Raw genomic sequence first — 18,037 nt, 5'->3', positions numbered from 1 at the left:
ACCTGTCTGGCCACGCCGCCGCATATAAATTGCAGCAAATCCGCGAAGAGCATGCACATACGGGGGAAGTGGCAACGAACCGAAATTCGCGCCACACCCGTCGTAGGCGTTGAAAAGCGACGCTGCCCAGAGTCTCCAGCGGACGAGATGGATGGCAGAGGGCGCGGCGTACCGGCCGTGCCCGCCATTGCAAGGGAGGATTTACGGCACCCCCTTCCGCGAATGCGCTGCTCTCGAATCGAAACGTGATGGAGAACGGATTCGGCGACGCTTACCATAGAGATCACCGGCGCGCTTTGCATCGAAAGCACCGCCTCGCTGTATGTGGTCTGCGGAGCAGGAGGTCCTCCATGCGCGGTGGAAGGCGCTTTAAAGACCTTGTCGCGCAGGGCTATCTGAATGTCATTTGCTCGAAATGAGCTTCTTCGGTGCGTGGTGCCTCGCCTGGGTTCCTCCATCGTTGTGCTCTACAGCGTGGGAAGAGGACTCCAGATCGTCAAGATGGCGAAATGACGTCACACTCGTGAGGAGAACGTCGAAACGGTTGTAAATTGCGAGTGCCAACTCGCTCGGAAATGGCTTTGATCAGCGAACAGTACGAGCCGTAAAGTTCGCGGGCAACACTTGCCATTTCCGGAAAATGCTTAAAGCGTATCTCGAGGGGTCGTAAAAGGCGCGTAAATCTCGTAAGCAAGCAGCGCTGAAAAGTGAACGGTTAACATGTTGAGTTACAAGTTCCGGCTTGTGGTAGCTAGAGGCGTCAAACAGGATTTCCTGGATAGATTGTGACGGTCATACCAAAGCGCTGCCTCGGTCTGCAGTAATCATAGAAATGAGGATTATATGGCCGATCGCAGGGTAAATATTTATTTACAGTCTTGTTTATTCGTGTCAGTTTCAGATTCAACGAAACGAACACCCAGGCGACCGCCACGACAGGAGGGCGCTCATTCCATCGCTGTTCTCATCGCACGATTCGCGCGCTGCCGGACCGTCCATGGCATGCACGCTCATGGGGAGCATGACTTAAGTCCCAATTCTGTGACGTCATGCACTACTAGGCAGAGCAGCACGCGTCAACAGCAGGCCAACGCCTTGGCTACGTCATAGGAGTCCTGAACTGTGGCAACGCAGGCATGAAGCATTAAAGCAAAGCAGCTTCATTTTACTGCAAGCAAACCTTCTGTTTTCCAGCGTTTATAGGTTAGGTTATTTATCATACGAGGTGCGACCAGGGGCGAAATTCCAAGTTGTGTCTGCTTAGAGAGAGCTGATTGGCTGAAGGCAGACGGCAAGGACGTGGCGGGATATCGGTGGGATGTCGGTTTCTGCGCACACGTAAAAAATTGCCTGCAGTTGAAACTGCGTCTGAAATCGACGTTTTAGATGCGACTGCATCTCATTCACTCGCCTTGTCCCTCCATACGGCGTTGTTGTTGTCCGTCCACACCCCTCCCCCATTCTCCTCGCCGCGCGAGCTGCGCTCTCCGCCGCTCACCCCCTCTCCTCTCCGATAGCGAACACTCTCTCACGAGGGGCATTAGATTCGACTGGATTGGCTTGGATTGGATTAAAGTGGATTGTGTTGCGTCATAGCCGCGCCACGTTGCGTCATAGCCGTGGCAGGAGGTTCACGGCACGTTTAACGCGATGGGAGAATCAACCTAACGGAAACAACAACGGAACCCCCTATGCGTCGCATCTACACAGGGGTTCCCGCGAGGGGAGGTGGGAGAAATTTTTGCAATGAATGCAGCTTAGAATTCCACTGTAGATGGATCCCGTTCCCGCCGCGTCGTGTTAAGAGACCAGCGTGGAGCTGGATGATGTCGGAATTATTGCTAAGCACTCACCACAGTACAAGCGAGCAAGACTCCGCTGTCCTTTCCAGTCTGCCTAGCGTTGGACACTATTGATAATTGGCAACCTCACTGGTGAGATATGACATCCGTACGTGGACGATGAGCGAGTCCTAACAGTTCCTAACAGGTGAATTGGTGCCGAGAATATCAATTGATCGTACAGTGAGGAGAGAGAGCGAGCGAGACAGAGAGAGAATAAGCTGAATGAAAAAGGGGGTTTAGCCGAGCCGTAACGATCAGTCGCATGCCAATCGCGTGCACCGTCGTACATGTGGGGCGGCTCGCGGCGTTCTCTTCCGCGGCCTTCGACATATCACAGGCCGGGGAGTTTTCTCCTTTTCTCCGCAACGTGGAGTGGCCTATTTCCGGTGTGTACGTGCCACAAAAAAGCAGGCATGGGTGCCCGCCCGCAAGCGTGCGCACGGGCTGGTATGGCGTTTTTGAAGCAATAAACGTTTGTTGTCGAGTGGTCTGGTTGAAAGGGAAGTATCGAGCTCATCACACAAACTCTGCGCGCACTCAAAGTACAACAGAAATGGCAAAACTGTGCCTACAGGTTCAGGCATAGCAGAGGTTTGCACACACCGCCGACGACAGCGGATCGTCACAGGAAATGGAGAAATTAGCCGTGAAGTTGACCAGTGACAGCCGATCAGACAATCATGGCCTCAGTGACGTCGTTTAGGCCATGCCAGGGGTGCATAATGAGAACTGAAGAGAGCGCGGTTGGTTTTTCCGCGTCTTTCAGAGCGATTTGCGCGCTCACCGCTTCACGTGCACGTGTAATATTTGGCTCAGGTATTTCTGGTAGTGTAAGCTAAACGTCGCGCAGGTTTACTTGCACTGCTCAGAGTGTTGCAGGGTCCCTTTAAGGGAGCCTTACGTGAACCATTATGTGAATCATTACCCGGCATGATCTTCCCTGGTATGACTAACTTTGCACAACAGTGCCCAGTGCCCGCCCGGCTGTCGTGATGGATGATGTGTTAGTGCAGGAAGGGTGGAGGTTTTTCACCACACAGTTAACTATAGGCGTACGCAGAGGGGGGTGAGCAGTACTTCAAGGTATGCCACAAGCGAACTCAGCATCCCATTGCGTGGGTCAGTTTTGTTTTTAACAGCGGATCTGTTTAAGCTTTTAGTTCCACCGTGGAGTGTTACCAGAAAACTATCACCATCGGCAAAGTGGAAATGCTAGGCCAAGAAGCAGGTGCAGGAAGTGCGCGCCCCGAGAAAAAAAATATGGTTAGGGTGGAAAGCGAAAAGTTTGTGTTGGCACGCAGAGCGCAACACCTACAAGGAAAAAGAGACAGATGGGAATTTTCACAAGTGCTAGAGCCAAACGGGTTAATGTTGAAGAGGAACGAATTTAGGCACCCAGAGCGTGCAAAAACCATTCCATCTCGCCTTCCAACTTGCTGTGCCTCGGCCTATGTCAAGCTACTGCAGTAGTTTCTAGCTGGGGAACCATCCAGCGTTTCTTAAAAATAAAATTGAAATTCCTTTTGTCTCTGAGCCATGTGCTACAAAATGAATTGCCGCGAATATCTTATGTTTTTAGTTTTCAGGTGACCACCAAAGAGCACAGCGGCCTGCAATTCGGTGCAATTTTATGGACGCTCCCGTTGGCACAACTACAAACCGTGTAACAATAGCTCATGCAGTTGGGGCAACAATTCAAACGTTAGGGGTTTTATGCATGCAGCAAGGCTACATCTGAGCTAAGAGGCACGCTGTAGTGGAGGCCTCCGGATCAATGTTGACCACCTGGGGACCTTTCGCTTGCACCAAGTTCTTGACAAAACGAGCACTTTTGCTTCTCGCCTCCATCTGAAATGCAGATGCCGTGGCTACGAATCGAACCGGCGTCCTCGAGTTCGGCAGGTAGATGGGCCCATTAAACTTTGGCACCATGCCGACCACAGTTCGCTCCAAGGTAAAAGCAGTAGTGTTAGCGGCAAACAACACTGAAGAGCATTACCGGTTGCACTCGGCCAGACTTCTATTACGTATTCCCACAGCAGACAAGCAGTGGCAAGACTTGGCAGCAGCTGTCGTTGGCGCCACAAGCCGCCTCATCAACACTATTGTAAAGCGATAGTCCATTCTGAGATACAAGAACGCCACTTCCTGTACACACCCAGCGCAAATCTGCTGGTTTGCTTCGAACACCCCTGTTCTTTGAGCAACTGCCAAAAGGACTCTGGGGTAGGGTGGTTATAGGGAGACACCCTATCTGGGGTTAGCCTCAGTAGCCTCGGAGTAGACTGACTCGTTTTAGGGCAAGAACTCTGGGTTCGAGCCCCAGCCGTGCCAAAATTTTTGCAAGCCACATGACCTTTTTTTACGGTGAAATGTTCGTTGGGCTCAATTATAAGCATCTCTCAGGGGTGAGACAGTTGAATCAGATTTGGGAGCAGTTTTTGGAGCAGCGAAATCTTGATTTTGTTGCAGAACAACATTTATTATGTCCCCTAAGGAGCTTAAAAAACCAAATTCTTGGCAGGTTGGGGGTGGGGGGGGCAGTGCACTGCTTGAACATTTTGCGGCGATGTAGCCTGTGCCGCCACTTCTTCAGTGTCGATCGTCCCATTCCCGCCGCTCGCTATCAAAGGCAGCAATAACTCAGCGTTTTATAACAACACCGCAATGGGTCAGAAATTTCACTTCAAGTCCACACCACGCTTCACAGTCAAGGCCAAAACATAGCGAATTTGCGGGCACCAGGTCGTTTTTGAACTCCCGTCTTCCCAGTCGCGCAACTTCCTGCAACAGATCAAACGACTAAATGTAAATCCAGCCACCCCCATAACCAAAACCACGGTAGGAATCGGCAAAGAGCACTCTGCCTGAACCGCGAGCAACTGCTTCGCCAGGCGGCCATGTTTTCCAATCTTCACCACACCAAGATGGCGGCGCCCAGTAATCTTGTTCCGGAGATACGGCGCTTCGACAATTGCCGTTTTTTCATCAACTTGCACAAGTAGTTTGTCCCCCCAGTACACAGAAGTATTTTTTGTACCAGACTTTGCAATGGTTTTCGATGGGAAGACTAAAAACTAACGGAACTAACGGAATGTAACATGTGCAACCCGACATTGTGACTTCCGAAAAAACTATTTCGGGAACAATTTTAAGCGGGTTAATTTTTATTGAATGGTCAATCGATGAAACCTCTACAAACAGCACCCCCTTGCAGGTGCTGTTAAATTTCGCCGTTGACGGGAGCGTTGGCGCTGAAAATCCTTGGCTCTCAGAGGGTTTTGGAGCCGTTTGGCTGAATTTTTGCAATTTTCAAGCTTTTGGAGCAGCCTGGCGCAGGAAAACAAATTTTTATCGAAAATGCGCAACATGCGCAGCTGTCTCACCCCTGATCTTTTTCATAAATAAGGGAGCTTTGGCATGGTAGGGGAATTCGGGAGTGAATGCAAATCAAACCCAGGGCCTTTGGAACGAGGGTCGACCGCGCATCCTTCACACCACTTCAGTTGCACAAGTCCAACCTCCGACATATAAAAAGAAATCCGTACACGCACCTCCACGTAGAATGAGGTAGCACTTCCTAGTGCGTCATTAGGCTCAACGTTAAGGTAACCACCCATTAAGGGGGACCCACCTGTTAACATTCCTATTCGACCCACAGACTAATAAACCATCGTGTACCTATACGAAAAGTTTTGTCTACCCATGAAGATGCTCCATGCGGCCTAGTTTGCTTATATCAAAAATATGTCACTTCTGTACTGAAACTAAGAAATAAAACTTTGTTTTGCTTGACAGCCTAGTGAAAGTAAATGAACTAAAATGCATTTCACATTTGTTTTTTATTTCAGTAAAAAACATTTCTAAACGAAGCAAACTAGGCCATCAGTACCATTTTCATGTATTTGTACAACTTTTTGTACAGGTACACGATGCTTTTTAAGCCAGTGGGTCAATGAATTTGTAGGTCCCTTAGGAATGTGATCAGGTCAATTTTCCTAAGGCCTGCCAACATACTTGCTCGTGTAGATTGGCCAGTGACGATGACAGCAGCTCACGGGAGCAAACGGCCGTTCCGTTAATTCCCATTTGGCTGCGACTTCAACATGCCCGCCCACAATTCTCACACACCCACCCAGTGGGACTGACTAGAAATGACAACAGCTGCTGCCAGAGGCTCACGGCCGGTTTATTATTTGGCTGCAGCGTGAATGTACCCACTTGAAGGACAACTCTACGGTGTTCACACTCTCGGAGTCACAACACGTAAGTGCTTAGGTGTCATCAGACTTTATTATCCCTTGTCCACTAAAGGTCCCTGTCTGCTTTGGTATTCAAAGCTTGGCACACTCAAAAACAGGATAGCCTCTCAAATGATGTACTCAAGGCCTTTGTGACCACAAACATGACTTTATATAACATTTTAAAAATGAAAAATAACACTTTCACATTGCTGTGAAGGTGCGTAAAACACACGGACAACACGTGAGTCCAAGTCCGCAAGACTGTCAATTGATTGATTGATTGTGGGGTTCAACGCGCCGACGCAACGCAGGCGATGAGGCGCGCCGTAGTGGAGGGCTCCGGATTAATTTTGACCACCTGGGGATCTTTATCGTGCGCCGAAATCTCGTACACACGGGCGTTTTTGCTTTTCGCCTCCATCAGAAAAAGACTGTCAATTATTGCAGAATTATAAGTTAGCAAAACTCGTCAATTACAAATTGCAAATTGTACATTTATACAAAAGTGCACGGGCGCAGGGGCCAGTGGCAATTGAAATGCACTGCCGGCAATGTCATAGAGATAAAACAAATAAAAAAGGGCCATGCAAATATTGTGAAAACGACCATAAAAAAATTGTAACACATCATCCAAGCTCTCAAGACTGAAGAGATGGTTAAAGTGAACAAGGCAAACTGTAATGACATGAAGGAGATGATATGTAGTATACATGCTACCACTTGTAAATGCTTCCGTCAATCATGTCACAACTCGTGACACTATACAAAGCCAGGATGGAAAACCAATTATCAAGACGTTGTTAAACCTCGACTGAAGAGGTCGTCAAAGTGAACAAGACAGACTGTAATGTCATGCAAGAGACGATGTATAGTATATGCGCTACTATTTGCTAACACTCTTGCCAATTACGATGCAGCAACTCGCGACACTATACAAAGCCAGGATGGAAAACCAATTATCAAGACATTGTTAAACCTCGACTTAAGTGGTCGTCAAAGTGAAGACAGACGAGAGGCGATGTATAGTATATGCGCTACTATTCGCTAACACTCTTGCCAATTACAATGCAGCAACTCGCGACACTATACAAAGCCAGGATGAAGCAGGGTGGAAGAGTTTTCATCAGACCATGCCAGCACTGATGCTCTGAATCATCTCTTGCATCTTCTTCAGCTTGTCCAAGTCGGCGGCCATCTTTGCAGCCTGCTTGGTCTTGCTCTGGAGTGCTTCTTCCTTTTTCTGGTACTTGATTTCGAGAGTTTGCAGCTGCGTTGAGAGAAAAAGAGAAAGAATGTTTCTATCAGACAATGAAATATTTCAAGGAAGCGGGCTGGCATGGTATCATAGATCCTTGAGTGGGGCAAACAAAAGGATAATAGTTGCAAATGTCTGCTTAGATTCAGGGTGTAGCTATATAGTATCCTGGACAATGAGTAGTGCTGTTTCCAGTAAGGGGATGGTTTGATGGCTTAGGTAAGCACTGCACATTAAAAATCTGAAATTTTTTTAACATAGTTTTGCCTGCCACAGTAGAACCTCCTTACAAGAGACGCTGTTACAAGAGTTGGTTATAAGAGACATTTTAAAATGGTTTGGTTGGTTTTCTTATGTTCACCATGTTAGCAACATTGCATACAAGATACACGGTTACAAGAAACACTCTGTTACTGAAGACAACTTTTTGGGGTCCCAAGAGTGAATTCTACACCAATTAGAAGACACTTTATAGGGGGGGCCTTATATGAAGGACCTTGTGGAAAACTGCCCTGAACAGGAAGCTTGGGCCTGCATCCAAGAGACCGCAGAGGTTCCAGAGACTTTTGAGGAGCTTGTCTGCAGATGTGGACTTGTCTGCGCGTTCGAGGAGCCTACAGATCATGCGATCTTCACGCAAGTAAATGGTGCCATAGAGGATGAACTAGAGGAGTAAGATGACGACGGTATTGTAGGACAGAAAGTGTCGGCAGTTAAGGCTGACAATTGTCCAAGAGCACTTTAATGGCATTGCGAGAACAGGAACACCTGCAAAGTGAAGGGCTTTACCTACAAAAGTTGGGAAGGAAGCTAATACAACCTGCAGTCCCTAAAACTAATACGAATGAATTTTTTAAGCCATAGCGAGAATTTTCTTGTCGGCCTGTCTGAATATGCTTTGATCCTGATTTGTAACAAAGTGATTACATTCAACTCACCACGGTGTTTAGAGTTTTTGGTTACAAGAGACATTGGTTACAGAAGACATGTTTCCCGGATCCCCTGAGTGGCTATTGTAACGAGGTATTACTGTATATACAAACTGAAGTAACATAAAAAATACCTTACATTAAAAAAATTCAGCAGAAGTTGACGTTGCATCTACCTTTTTCTAGTAATGGTTTACGCATGCGCACACTGCCAATCTGCCTTTTGGGGGGTGCCTCGGGTGATATAAGCAAACGTGTGCATCCTCAGATTTCTGCTGGGGCAGCAGCTATTGCTTTCTGGCGCTGCATCTTTTTTTAACACGAAAGTGTTTTATTCCCGGATGCACGAAGATTTCACTGACGTCATATCCGTCACGGAAGTGACGCCTGTACAACAAAGCAAGCGGCCTGTAAAGGGTGCACCCCTGCACAGAGGGTCTTGTTGCGGGAAGCAACCTTTAATACTACAGAGTATGTCATGCTTAGGGTTGTTCGTTTGCGGGTTTTATATTTCATAACGAAAGTGTTTTATGCCGCGATACGCCAAGATTTCACTGACGTCATATCAGTCACGGAAACGACGCCAGTGCACCTTTGCTGAAGCGACCCGCCAGCAGGACGTCGCTCGCCAAGCACACCCACAAGACAGCCGCCGACCCGCAAATCATGCTCAGCTGCAGATTTCGCTGCACATTTCACTTTCGCATTTGACTGATTCCTATCACAGAGGAATCAACCACAGTTTTTTCCCCAATTTTTCAACCAGAAAGCTTGTACAGGGGTTGAAGCAAGCTTGAGCCTTGTGGGGCTGCTCAAGGAGCAGGAATAACACTGTTTTTGGGAAGCATTGGAGCAGTAACAGAGGAGTTTGGGAGCAGCCCTGGAGCACCAAAAGACGAATTTTGGAGCAGGTTTCTATCAAACATCACTTATTTGCAATTTTTCATTTCTGGCAAGCATAAAAAACAAAAATTCAAATGGCTTTTACTCAACATTTAATCAATGCTGAGCAACCTTTTAAGAAAAATATGCCCCCAGAATTAAAGCATCATAGCTGACAAAGAAACAACTGCAGATATAATTGAACAAATTATATCGTACAATAGGAACATTCCTTGAGGTATAACAGCAACATTTTGAACAAAGAAATGTTCCTGTTATTACAACACCATTACAGCCATGAGAACTAGCAAAAAAAAAAACAAAAAAAAACAGAGATGAACCCTGCAACTCAAGGTTATTAACTGGGAAAAGAATTTTGGCTGCTATTAGCTCTATCAAGCCATCACACTTCATCTCACTGAAATTGGTAGAGAAAGCTTGCCTCACACAGCGACAGAAAACTTCCCTCTTGTTCAGAGTTGCTTACCGACAGCAAGTGACCCAACCATGTCCAGGCGTAAAAACCTTCCTTTTTTGTTCACCTTAAAGGGACACTGAAGTGATTTGTAAACAATGCGAGATTACGAGCGCAAATTGTAGTCCGGAGTCCCTAGGCCCTGTTTCGACCACTCTGAGCGCGTTTACGCGAATTTATTTAGTAGAATAATCAATTCGAAAATGCTGTCCTCCTCTCTGCACTCTCGCCCATCTTCTGTGGCGTTTTCGTGTGATGTCAGCAGGAGAGGAGCTGGCAATTGGCTGCGCTACTGCACGGCTCGCCGACCTTCCGCGACCGAGTCAGTCGGCCCAACGTTTAGTCCGCCGGCCGCCGATGGGTCGTCGCAATTCGCTCGATCAGTTGAAACTAAGCCACAACACGTTTGTGAATGGAAGAACGTGCCTTTCTTTACTTCGTTAGTTTGTACACTGTATCTAGCTCCAAGTCAAGGTCGCTTCACACAAGCGCTGCATAAGCGCACATGCAACGCTTCGCTGACTGGTATGCCAGTAGGAAAATATAAGGCCTCTTAACGGGGGAGAAGAGTCAGCGAAGTCAATATAGATACTAATGAAATAAAATCAACTGATATTTTTACCGTACAGCGTAAAACTAGGGTGCGGGAAGCACATGGACGCGGAGGGCGTTCATGCACTGCGTAAGTCTCGGCTAGTGATAGCTACGACTACAAGCCGTCCTCGGAGGCTTATCTTGTGCATTTTACAGCCGACAACATGGCAGAAGCGCGGTACTACGATTACTGGGATATTGAGAATACCCATCCAACGACACCATCGGATGTCAAACATGTTGTTTTACAGAACCGAAACCGAAAGTGTGATTGCTAACCTTGGGCATCGTCCAATCACGGTGCCCCCTCCTCTCAACGTCACAGCTTAGTTGGTGCGGCCGCCGCAAACCGCGCATGGTAGTTTTTCTTCTTTCACGCTTTGTAAAATAATTACCGATTTGTCAACCGGATAAACGATGAAAAGTGTGCTAATTTGAGCCAGTCTATGCAGTGCAAGCAAAAACGGCAGCTTGACAAATTCACTTCAGTGTCCCTTTAATGGGTGCACACTCATAGACTAGTTCAAACTTCCCCGTTCGCATGAACCACGCAGAGGACCAATCGGCATGGGCTTAGAATAACGAGTTGCCAGTACTCTATTTATTCGACTGTAAGGCAGTCACGATTACAAGGCGAGGGTAGTTTGGAGAGCAAAAAAATCCCCCCCCACACACACATTCATACATACCATACATACTGAGCTTTGAATATAAGGTGGGGTATGACTTTGAGACTACAGATTTTCGAAAAAAAAAAAAAAAAAAAAAACACCTCGCCTTATATTCGTATAAATACGGTAACTGTACAAGAGCAAGACAACTGCGCAGGCTAGCAGGTCACAGGATGGTGAACGTTGCCAGACCTGTTGTTCGAGTGCTGCCTTTTCCTTCTGCAGCAGGACGCCGGCCTCGTGCAGGCTGGACTTCTCAGCCGCCAGGGACTTCACCAGCGTGCTCTTGTCCTCCAGCTTGCCTTGCAGGATGTGCAGGCACTTGGCCTGGTCTGGGAAAGGACAAGCAGAGAGAAAAAAAGAAGGCAACGAGGCCGGTGAGCAAAAAATTAAAGCAGTTCCACTCAACGTGAAAGCTGTTCAGTGCGGAGGAGTGATCCACCAGAGGGACTGTGGCGACCTCTCTTGACTACTTCCAGTATCAGCCTGGCGTTGACATAGAGAGTAGTAAAGAGAGGGCACCGCAGCCACTGAAAAGGCCTATACAGAGCCAATGCTTCGAGTTTTTATTAATTCAGGGTAATTAATGCATTAATTCGTGGTTTCTTATTTTATATTACTGTGTACTTATTTCTGACCCTAGCAACGGTAACCTCCGTGACGACACAGTGCAAAAATCACCCGCAACACTTTCATTACGACGTGTGCCTGTGTGGTGCAATATTGATATCGGCTTCGTCATGCGAGGGACCCAGATTCCATCCCGACCAGGGAAGTGGCGATTTTTTCGAAGCCTCTGTTTCGGTGCGTGACACCCCGTGACAATGGTGACTGGATACTGTAACACCAGATGAGCTACAACGACAAACCAGGCCGCTAAAGTGCTCCGGACTTAAAACGATCGACCAGGCCAAATGAATATGTCTGGAAATGTGAAGAAGAGGGACAGACAAAGAGAAGTTTTATTGATGAACCATGAAGAGGCTAGCCCTCCTGCTAGTGGCAGCAATTTGGAGCTCACACGGTGAAAAAAGAAAAGCTGTGAAATGTCGTTTCTCATCCCAACAATCGCTATTTATTAGAAGCTTTGCAACTATCGGACACAATCAAAACGAAATTGACTGCCAACAGTGAAAATGTACAAGCAGTGGCATGTTTACAAGCAAAACATTTTTCATCGCATCTTCGTGCTACTGTATCAATTTCACGCAGCTCCGAGAAGGCAAATTTGATTTAAAAATTTTAAATACCTTAGCACTATTACCAGTCTTTATAAGATATCTTCAAACAAAGATTAAATTATTGACAAAAAGAAACAACACAATGCTCAAGAACTGCCTGTCTGAAACAATGACCCCAACCTTTCATCTTGGCTTCATGTTCTTTGATGACCTTTTCCTGGTTCTGGTTCGCCAACTCAAGCTCTTCGTTTGTCTTGGTGAGCCTGAAGGAAGAAGATGGGGCACAGTTGGAGGCATTGAGGGGTACCAACTGTGAACCCTAGCAACATGAAAGCATGGGAAGAAGCTGTCAGAGAATCAAAGTGGAAACGTACGCATCGAACTTGAGCTTGAGGGTGTCACCGTGCTTTTGAAGCATGGCGATCATTTCAGCTTGTGACTGGATTTCCTGCTGAGCCGAATCCAAGCTCTTGAGCACCACTTCAAGCCTGCGGAAGAAAAAAAGATGATCGCGAGTGCAAGTTACAACCTTTGTCCAACTAAAGCATGGAAAACGTGGAATTAGGACACACGGTTCATGAGACAAGAAACGCTTTGAAGTGCTAACGAAGCTATGTGGCAATTTTCTGTCTATGCGTTGCCATTTTTTTTGTTACCCCTTTCATGACCGTGCATATCCTCATCGATAGTATGTTATTGATGAATACAAATTCAAATTTTGGCACACTCCACGCAATTATGGACTGCTAATGCCATCCAAAGGGTAAAAAAGAAAGTATTTTATCAGTTTTGCTTTCGAGTTTCTTTTCTCTGCAGCGGGGGGGTTTTTAAAGCACCTTTGCTGTCAGGCGCACCTGGTTTTGGTTTGTGGCGTCGATGCCACTTGCTGATGCTCCACAGTAATGGCGAATTTTGACACATTCCCATGAAACTGAGCTGTAATCTCTCAATAGCAGCACAGACATGTAAGGTGACTTCGATTCAGCAGACTTCACTACGGATGGCGAAAGTGTGTCAAACTGCCCCGGAGCATCAGCAGGTATCTGCCGGTAGATTTCACTTCCTCCTCGGGCCGTTCTATTGCTGCCGCGCATTGATGTAGACATATCCAGCCTCTTCTAAAGGTCACAGCGCTTATCTGCAGAGTGTTGACTTCGTTCGGGCGAGATCACTTGGTGCCAGCTGCACAGTGGAGCCAAGCCTTATTTTACTGTGTTGAAAAACTGCTTCGCGCGGTGGCATCATAGGCACTAGTGCCTATATTTTTTTATGTATGTAAATAACCTTTGTACTTACAGAGGTCATATTTGCAGTATTATGCTACAATGACCCTGTATTCAGAGTATGGTTCAATTTTTTTATGCTTACCCTGTGCAAAGTAGCAATGATGTTCCCATCATTTTCTTCTTTTTGTTACTTTTTCTTGTTTTGATAATTTTTTGATAATATTCATAATAAAGCCATTGTTTGGAATTAATACTGCTGGAAAGCCCTATCCTTCCTCCATCATTTCACACTTTACACTTTAGCATCAATCATTTTCTTTATGTGGCAGGAAAAAAATATTTCTTGAACTACCCAAAAACAACAGATTTTTCCAGGTTCACGAAAGTGTTGCATAAGAGCAGCCCACCTCTTCGCTTTCATGTCGAGGTCGTTGTTCCTCTGTTCCAAGTCCTCGATGTGTCCCTTCATAGCCTTGATCTTGGCTTTCGATGCCTTCAGAGTCTGGACAGTGTCTTCGTTGCGCCTCTCCAGCTGCAGGCAATGGCATTGAATCGCTGAGGTGTGATAGTTGCCACATGCTGCTGAACACACACTTAAAGGCCAACTGCACTCAAATTTCACCCTGGCTAAATGCCTTCGAAATGTGTAGTAGGTACCATGAGAACTACTGCGACGCGACCGGTAGCTCTGTGCAATGCGTGGTTATTCAGTTTCAGGCACTCAAAATAACGCCCTTGCAGACGACAAAGCACCTGCCGGCATGTCGCGCAAACAGCCATTTAGCGGAAGTGACATGCCAGCCGTCCAGGCCGATCGGCCTGCTTCGCAGCGGGAGAATCCAGGAAACTCGTATTTCGCACCACCGGTACTCCTGGCCTTCGTGGCTCCGAAGAGGCTTCGTCAACCATGCGGTTCTCTCCTTTTGGAGTGTCGTCGTGACATCATGCCTACGCGGTGTGGCTGGACAAGCGCTCGCTTTTCCTCACGCCTCCCACACCCCCGCACGTGCACACTCACACTCTCCTCCTGGCTGGCCGAGCCGGCCGCGTCGGCCGGTCTGCACAGCTCGCGCCGTCAGGCCAGGCCGTCTGGCCGCTCGCGCCGACGGCTGATAAGTCACTTCTGCCTGCCCGTAATGGCCGCGTTTTGCCCAGTTTCGTTTTCAAAATCGTTTGTGCTCGTCGCTTGCGGCGTAATTACGCACATTTTAGGCGTCATACTTCGTACATCGCGGTCTTTTTAGTCATACTATGCAGGAACAGTGATTTCGCGCGGTCGAAATTTTGAGTGCAGTTGGCCTTTAAGCCCACGGAACTTTTAGAACATTTACCACTGTTGAGGAACAGGCTGCCCCCAGTGACCACATTCAATAAACTCCAATATGGTCTAGTCCAATTATAACAATATCCCACGGAAATTCCTTTGTTATAACCGATAATTGCTGTAGGCGGGTTGACAAAAAAGAAAAAGAAAAACGAAACAGCTCAAAACATTTTATTCGCATGCAAAAAAGGTCATGCTACTACTAATTTGCAGAAAAGAAGCTATAGCCGGTCAGCTTTGTTCGCTGCACGTGAAGCTGGCGCACATTGTTTTCAACAGCATCTGAGCAAATGGTCTGTGGCAGAAACAGAGTCCCCGAGGGACTGTATCATGCATTGGGCCTCCTCCGAAGACACTACCTGAGTAGGCTGCGCAACCGTGTCCGCAACCGCATTCTCCCAACTCGCTCGTGGAGCAACGAACATTACGGCCAAAAAATGATCAATTCAGTATAAAAACAGTACCCCAGAACAAATAAATGAACATTAAGCATTCCAACCACCTTAGATGACTATTTTTTGAACAACGTTTGTGCAGTAAGTGTCCCCCATTTTCCTACAAATATCTCATCTTTGGCGACTGCATTCCTCACACAGAAAAGCAATCGGAGATGTGTGGTCGTGCTGCCGACCACTGTGCCAGTTCACCCAGCGCAAAATGTGCTTCCCGTCTCGTTGCTTTATGCTGTACGATAAAGGTTTCATTTGATTTTAATTCCTTAGAACCATTAACTTCGCTGACTCTTCTCCCCCCTTCAATTGGCCTTAGATTTTTCTACTAGCATACCAGTCAGCGAAGCATCGCATGTGTGCTTGTATGGAGCTATTTGGACTCACAGCTTGATACAGTCTACAAACTAACAAACTAAAAGCACATTCCCCCAGACACAGAAGTGTCATGGCTTAGTTTCAACTGAGCGAACGAATTGCGATGACCCATTGGTGGCAAGCCGACTAAACGCTGGACCAACTAATTCTGTCAGAGGGTCAGCGAGCCGTGCAGTGGCGCAGTCAAGCCAAGCCATGTCGTCATTCTGAAGTCATTCCGAACATCGTAGAAATTGGCAAAGAGGTTGCAGAGAGGAGGACAGTATTTTCGAATTGATTTTTCTACGAGATGAATTTGCGTAAACACACCCAGAATGGTCGAAACATGGCACACTGACTCCGGACTACAATTAGAGCTAGTAATCCAGCAATGTTTACAAATCCCTTCAGGGGCGGTATTCTCATAACTGTCCCTTTTGAAAACATCCCTTTCATCGTGACGTACTTGAAGTTAAGCCCAAGGGCCTTTGATTCAAATACCGTAACTGTTCTTGGAAGTGCATTTTAAAGAACTAAAACCATATTAGAGTATTCTTTATGTGTTCATTTGAAAAGTATTTTGGAAAACTAAACGCGATGAAATTTTTTTTGTTACGACGCTGAAAGTTTTCACCGCAAGGGGAGGAAAGTGCAAAGATGGCAGCTGCAGTCAGCTGTTTTGTTGTGCTAGTGAAGCGTAAACAATGCTGCGGCTACTCAGTTTTTTTCGGTTGGACTCCGTTTTGAGGTTTGTGACAATGCCCGCGCATCAAGAAAACTTCCCGGTTACATATTTTGGCATCGACGCACTTGTGGCAAGCCGACGCGGGCTTTTCCAAGGACCAGGAATGGTGCTTTACGTTGTTGAATTGTATGGTGCTCTACGAGTGGAAAAATGTGTAAGAGGGGGGGATTTCCGCTTCTTAACGACTTACCTGTTGCGCGAGACGTCTACGAACGTTAAGCTGGTATGTGTATGCCTAAAGTACCAATAAAAGGTTATAAAATGTCATATGGAGTGCTTGTGTAATTTTGGTCATCTGCTCGACAGCTATCAAGCTCGCAGACAATCCTTTATTTCACTGTGCGGTGGCGGCGTATGATGCACAGGCTCACGGAGGGCTGCGACAGCGATATCGCTTGCTCCTCGACGCTGAGCCGCGCGCGTCCACTGACCAAGTTTGTCCCAGAGCTCATCGCACAGCCACCGCCCGGTCCTCTTCGAGAGGCGGAAATGCTGGCGGAATGCTTCTAGGGGCATATTGAACGTGTCTAGATTGCTTCTCGACCACTTGTTCCGCCGGCGAGCCACCAATGAGGCGATAATCGGCGCATTCATGACTGCTTCCAAAAACCGTCTGTTTGAAATTCAAATTGCCTGCTCGAAGAAGCCGCGGTCAAACGCAGTAGGTCCGCTGCGCTTGCGTTACGTCACATCCAGTTTGCTTTTAGCCAATCAGGGCTCGCTCAAAAGGGACACTTTTGAAAGGGACAGAACACGAGAATACAACCCCAGTGTCCCTTAATACAAGCGTCACTAGAGTACCACCAACAGATAAACTACACCAGACTTTCTACTAAGCCTGTGGCAGGAATGTTCAACAGCCCGTTACATGCGTGCTTAGTCCGGAGCAAGAAATAAATTTCAACACTGCACTCAAGGTTCCCCGCAGTCTTTTAAAACTAATATTTCAGCACAGACGTGAAGGAGGGTGGATTAACAAACTGCTCCTTCTGCCATCGTAGAGAGACAGAACACTCCTCCATCGTTAAAAAGAAAAACGTTGGGGAACTTACGGTGTCCATCTTTTCCTGAGAATCCTCGATTCGCCGTTCCGATACCCTCAGAAGACTGCGAAGCTCTTCCACCTGCAACCAAAGCAAAGCACCATATCAATTTGAAATTAGAACTATGCAGGTTAGTTTATGTGGTGCTAAGAGCATTTCAAAGAGAAAAAAATATTAGAGGCGCGAATATTCGAAACATTTGAACGTCGAAGTAAATGTTGTGATATTTGGTTTGGCTTTGGAACGAATAGCACTGTGGTGGTGGTGATGCCTATTGACGGGCGGACCTAGCCTTGCCTGGTATGCTGAAAATTGCTCCTCCGATCAGCACTTTTTTACAGCTAAGTGGGGGAAGTCACCACGAGGCAATGAGGCTTGCGTGCCTCAAAAGCCAAAGGATCAGGCGCAAATGTCTTTCCTTGTGATCTAATGGCCTTTAGGAAAATGACATCAACCAAAGAGGCATGCGGAGCGGCTCTCCTTCGAAGTTCTTTAAACAAAGCTGACCCCTGACCCCAAAGCTGACCAAAGCAGTCCATGAAAAATTGTCCGACAAAACTTGTTACCCCACACGTTGGGCACAGAGGTGAGGAGATAAGGTTCAGCTTATGAAGTTATGCCGGTGGCTGCACTGAGTTGGTCCAGACACGGAACAGTAAGAATGCCTCGGTACTCTTCATTCCTTTGGTAACACAATGTTGATGTTGTGGTCGCCAAAGTGATCGGAAATGTTCTTCAATGACAGTTTTTTAAAATGCACCATTTGTTTGCAGTGTGCAGTAATTCTAACGGATACCACCTTTAGCAGCTTGGATTTC

The 18,037-nt window shown here is 47.0% G+C and overlaps 1 protein-coding gene across 1 annotated transcript in view; it reads right to left on the bottom strand.

The window, feature by feature from the left end:
- Positions 1-6,115: 6,115 nt before the first annotated feature.
- Positions 6,116-18,037, bottom strand: part of LOC144142281 (uncharacterized) — a gene marked incomplete at its 5' end in the record, with an annotated part of 34,289 nt that continues 22,367 nt past the window's right edge. Inside the window, 6 exon segments of the mRNA XM_077673656.1 lie at positions 6,116-7,355; positions 11,087-11,226; positions 12,256-12,338; positions 12,450-12,563; positions 13,709-13,833; positions 17,229-17,300. Coding sequence (XP_077529782.1) covers positions 7,212-7,355; positions 11,087-11,226; positions 12,256-12,338; positions 12,450-12,563; positions 13,709-13,833; positions 17,229-17,300 — 678 coding nt within the window.

This window comes from Haemaphysalis longicornis, unplaced genomic scaffold (genome assembly GCF_048455015.1).
Source record: "Haemaphysalis longicornis isolate Haplotype H1 unplaced genomic scaffold, Haemaphysalis longicornis Haplotype H1 scaffold_6, whole genome shotgun sequence".
NCBI lineage: Eukaryota > Metazoa > Arthropoda > Arachnida > Ixodida > Ixodidae > Haemaphysalis > Haemaphysalis longicornis.
Note: the sequence above shows the minus strand (reverse complement) of the source record. Positions and strands in the feature narration are given on the sequence as shown.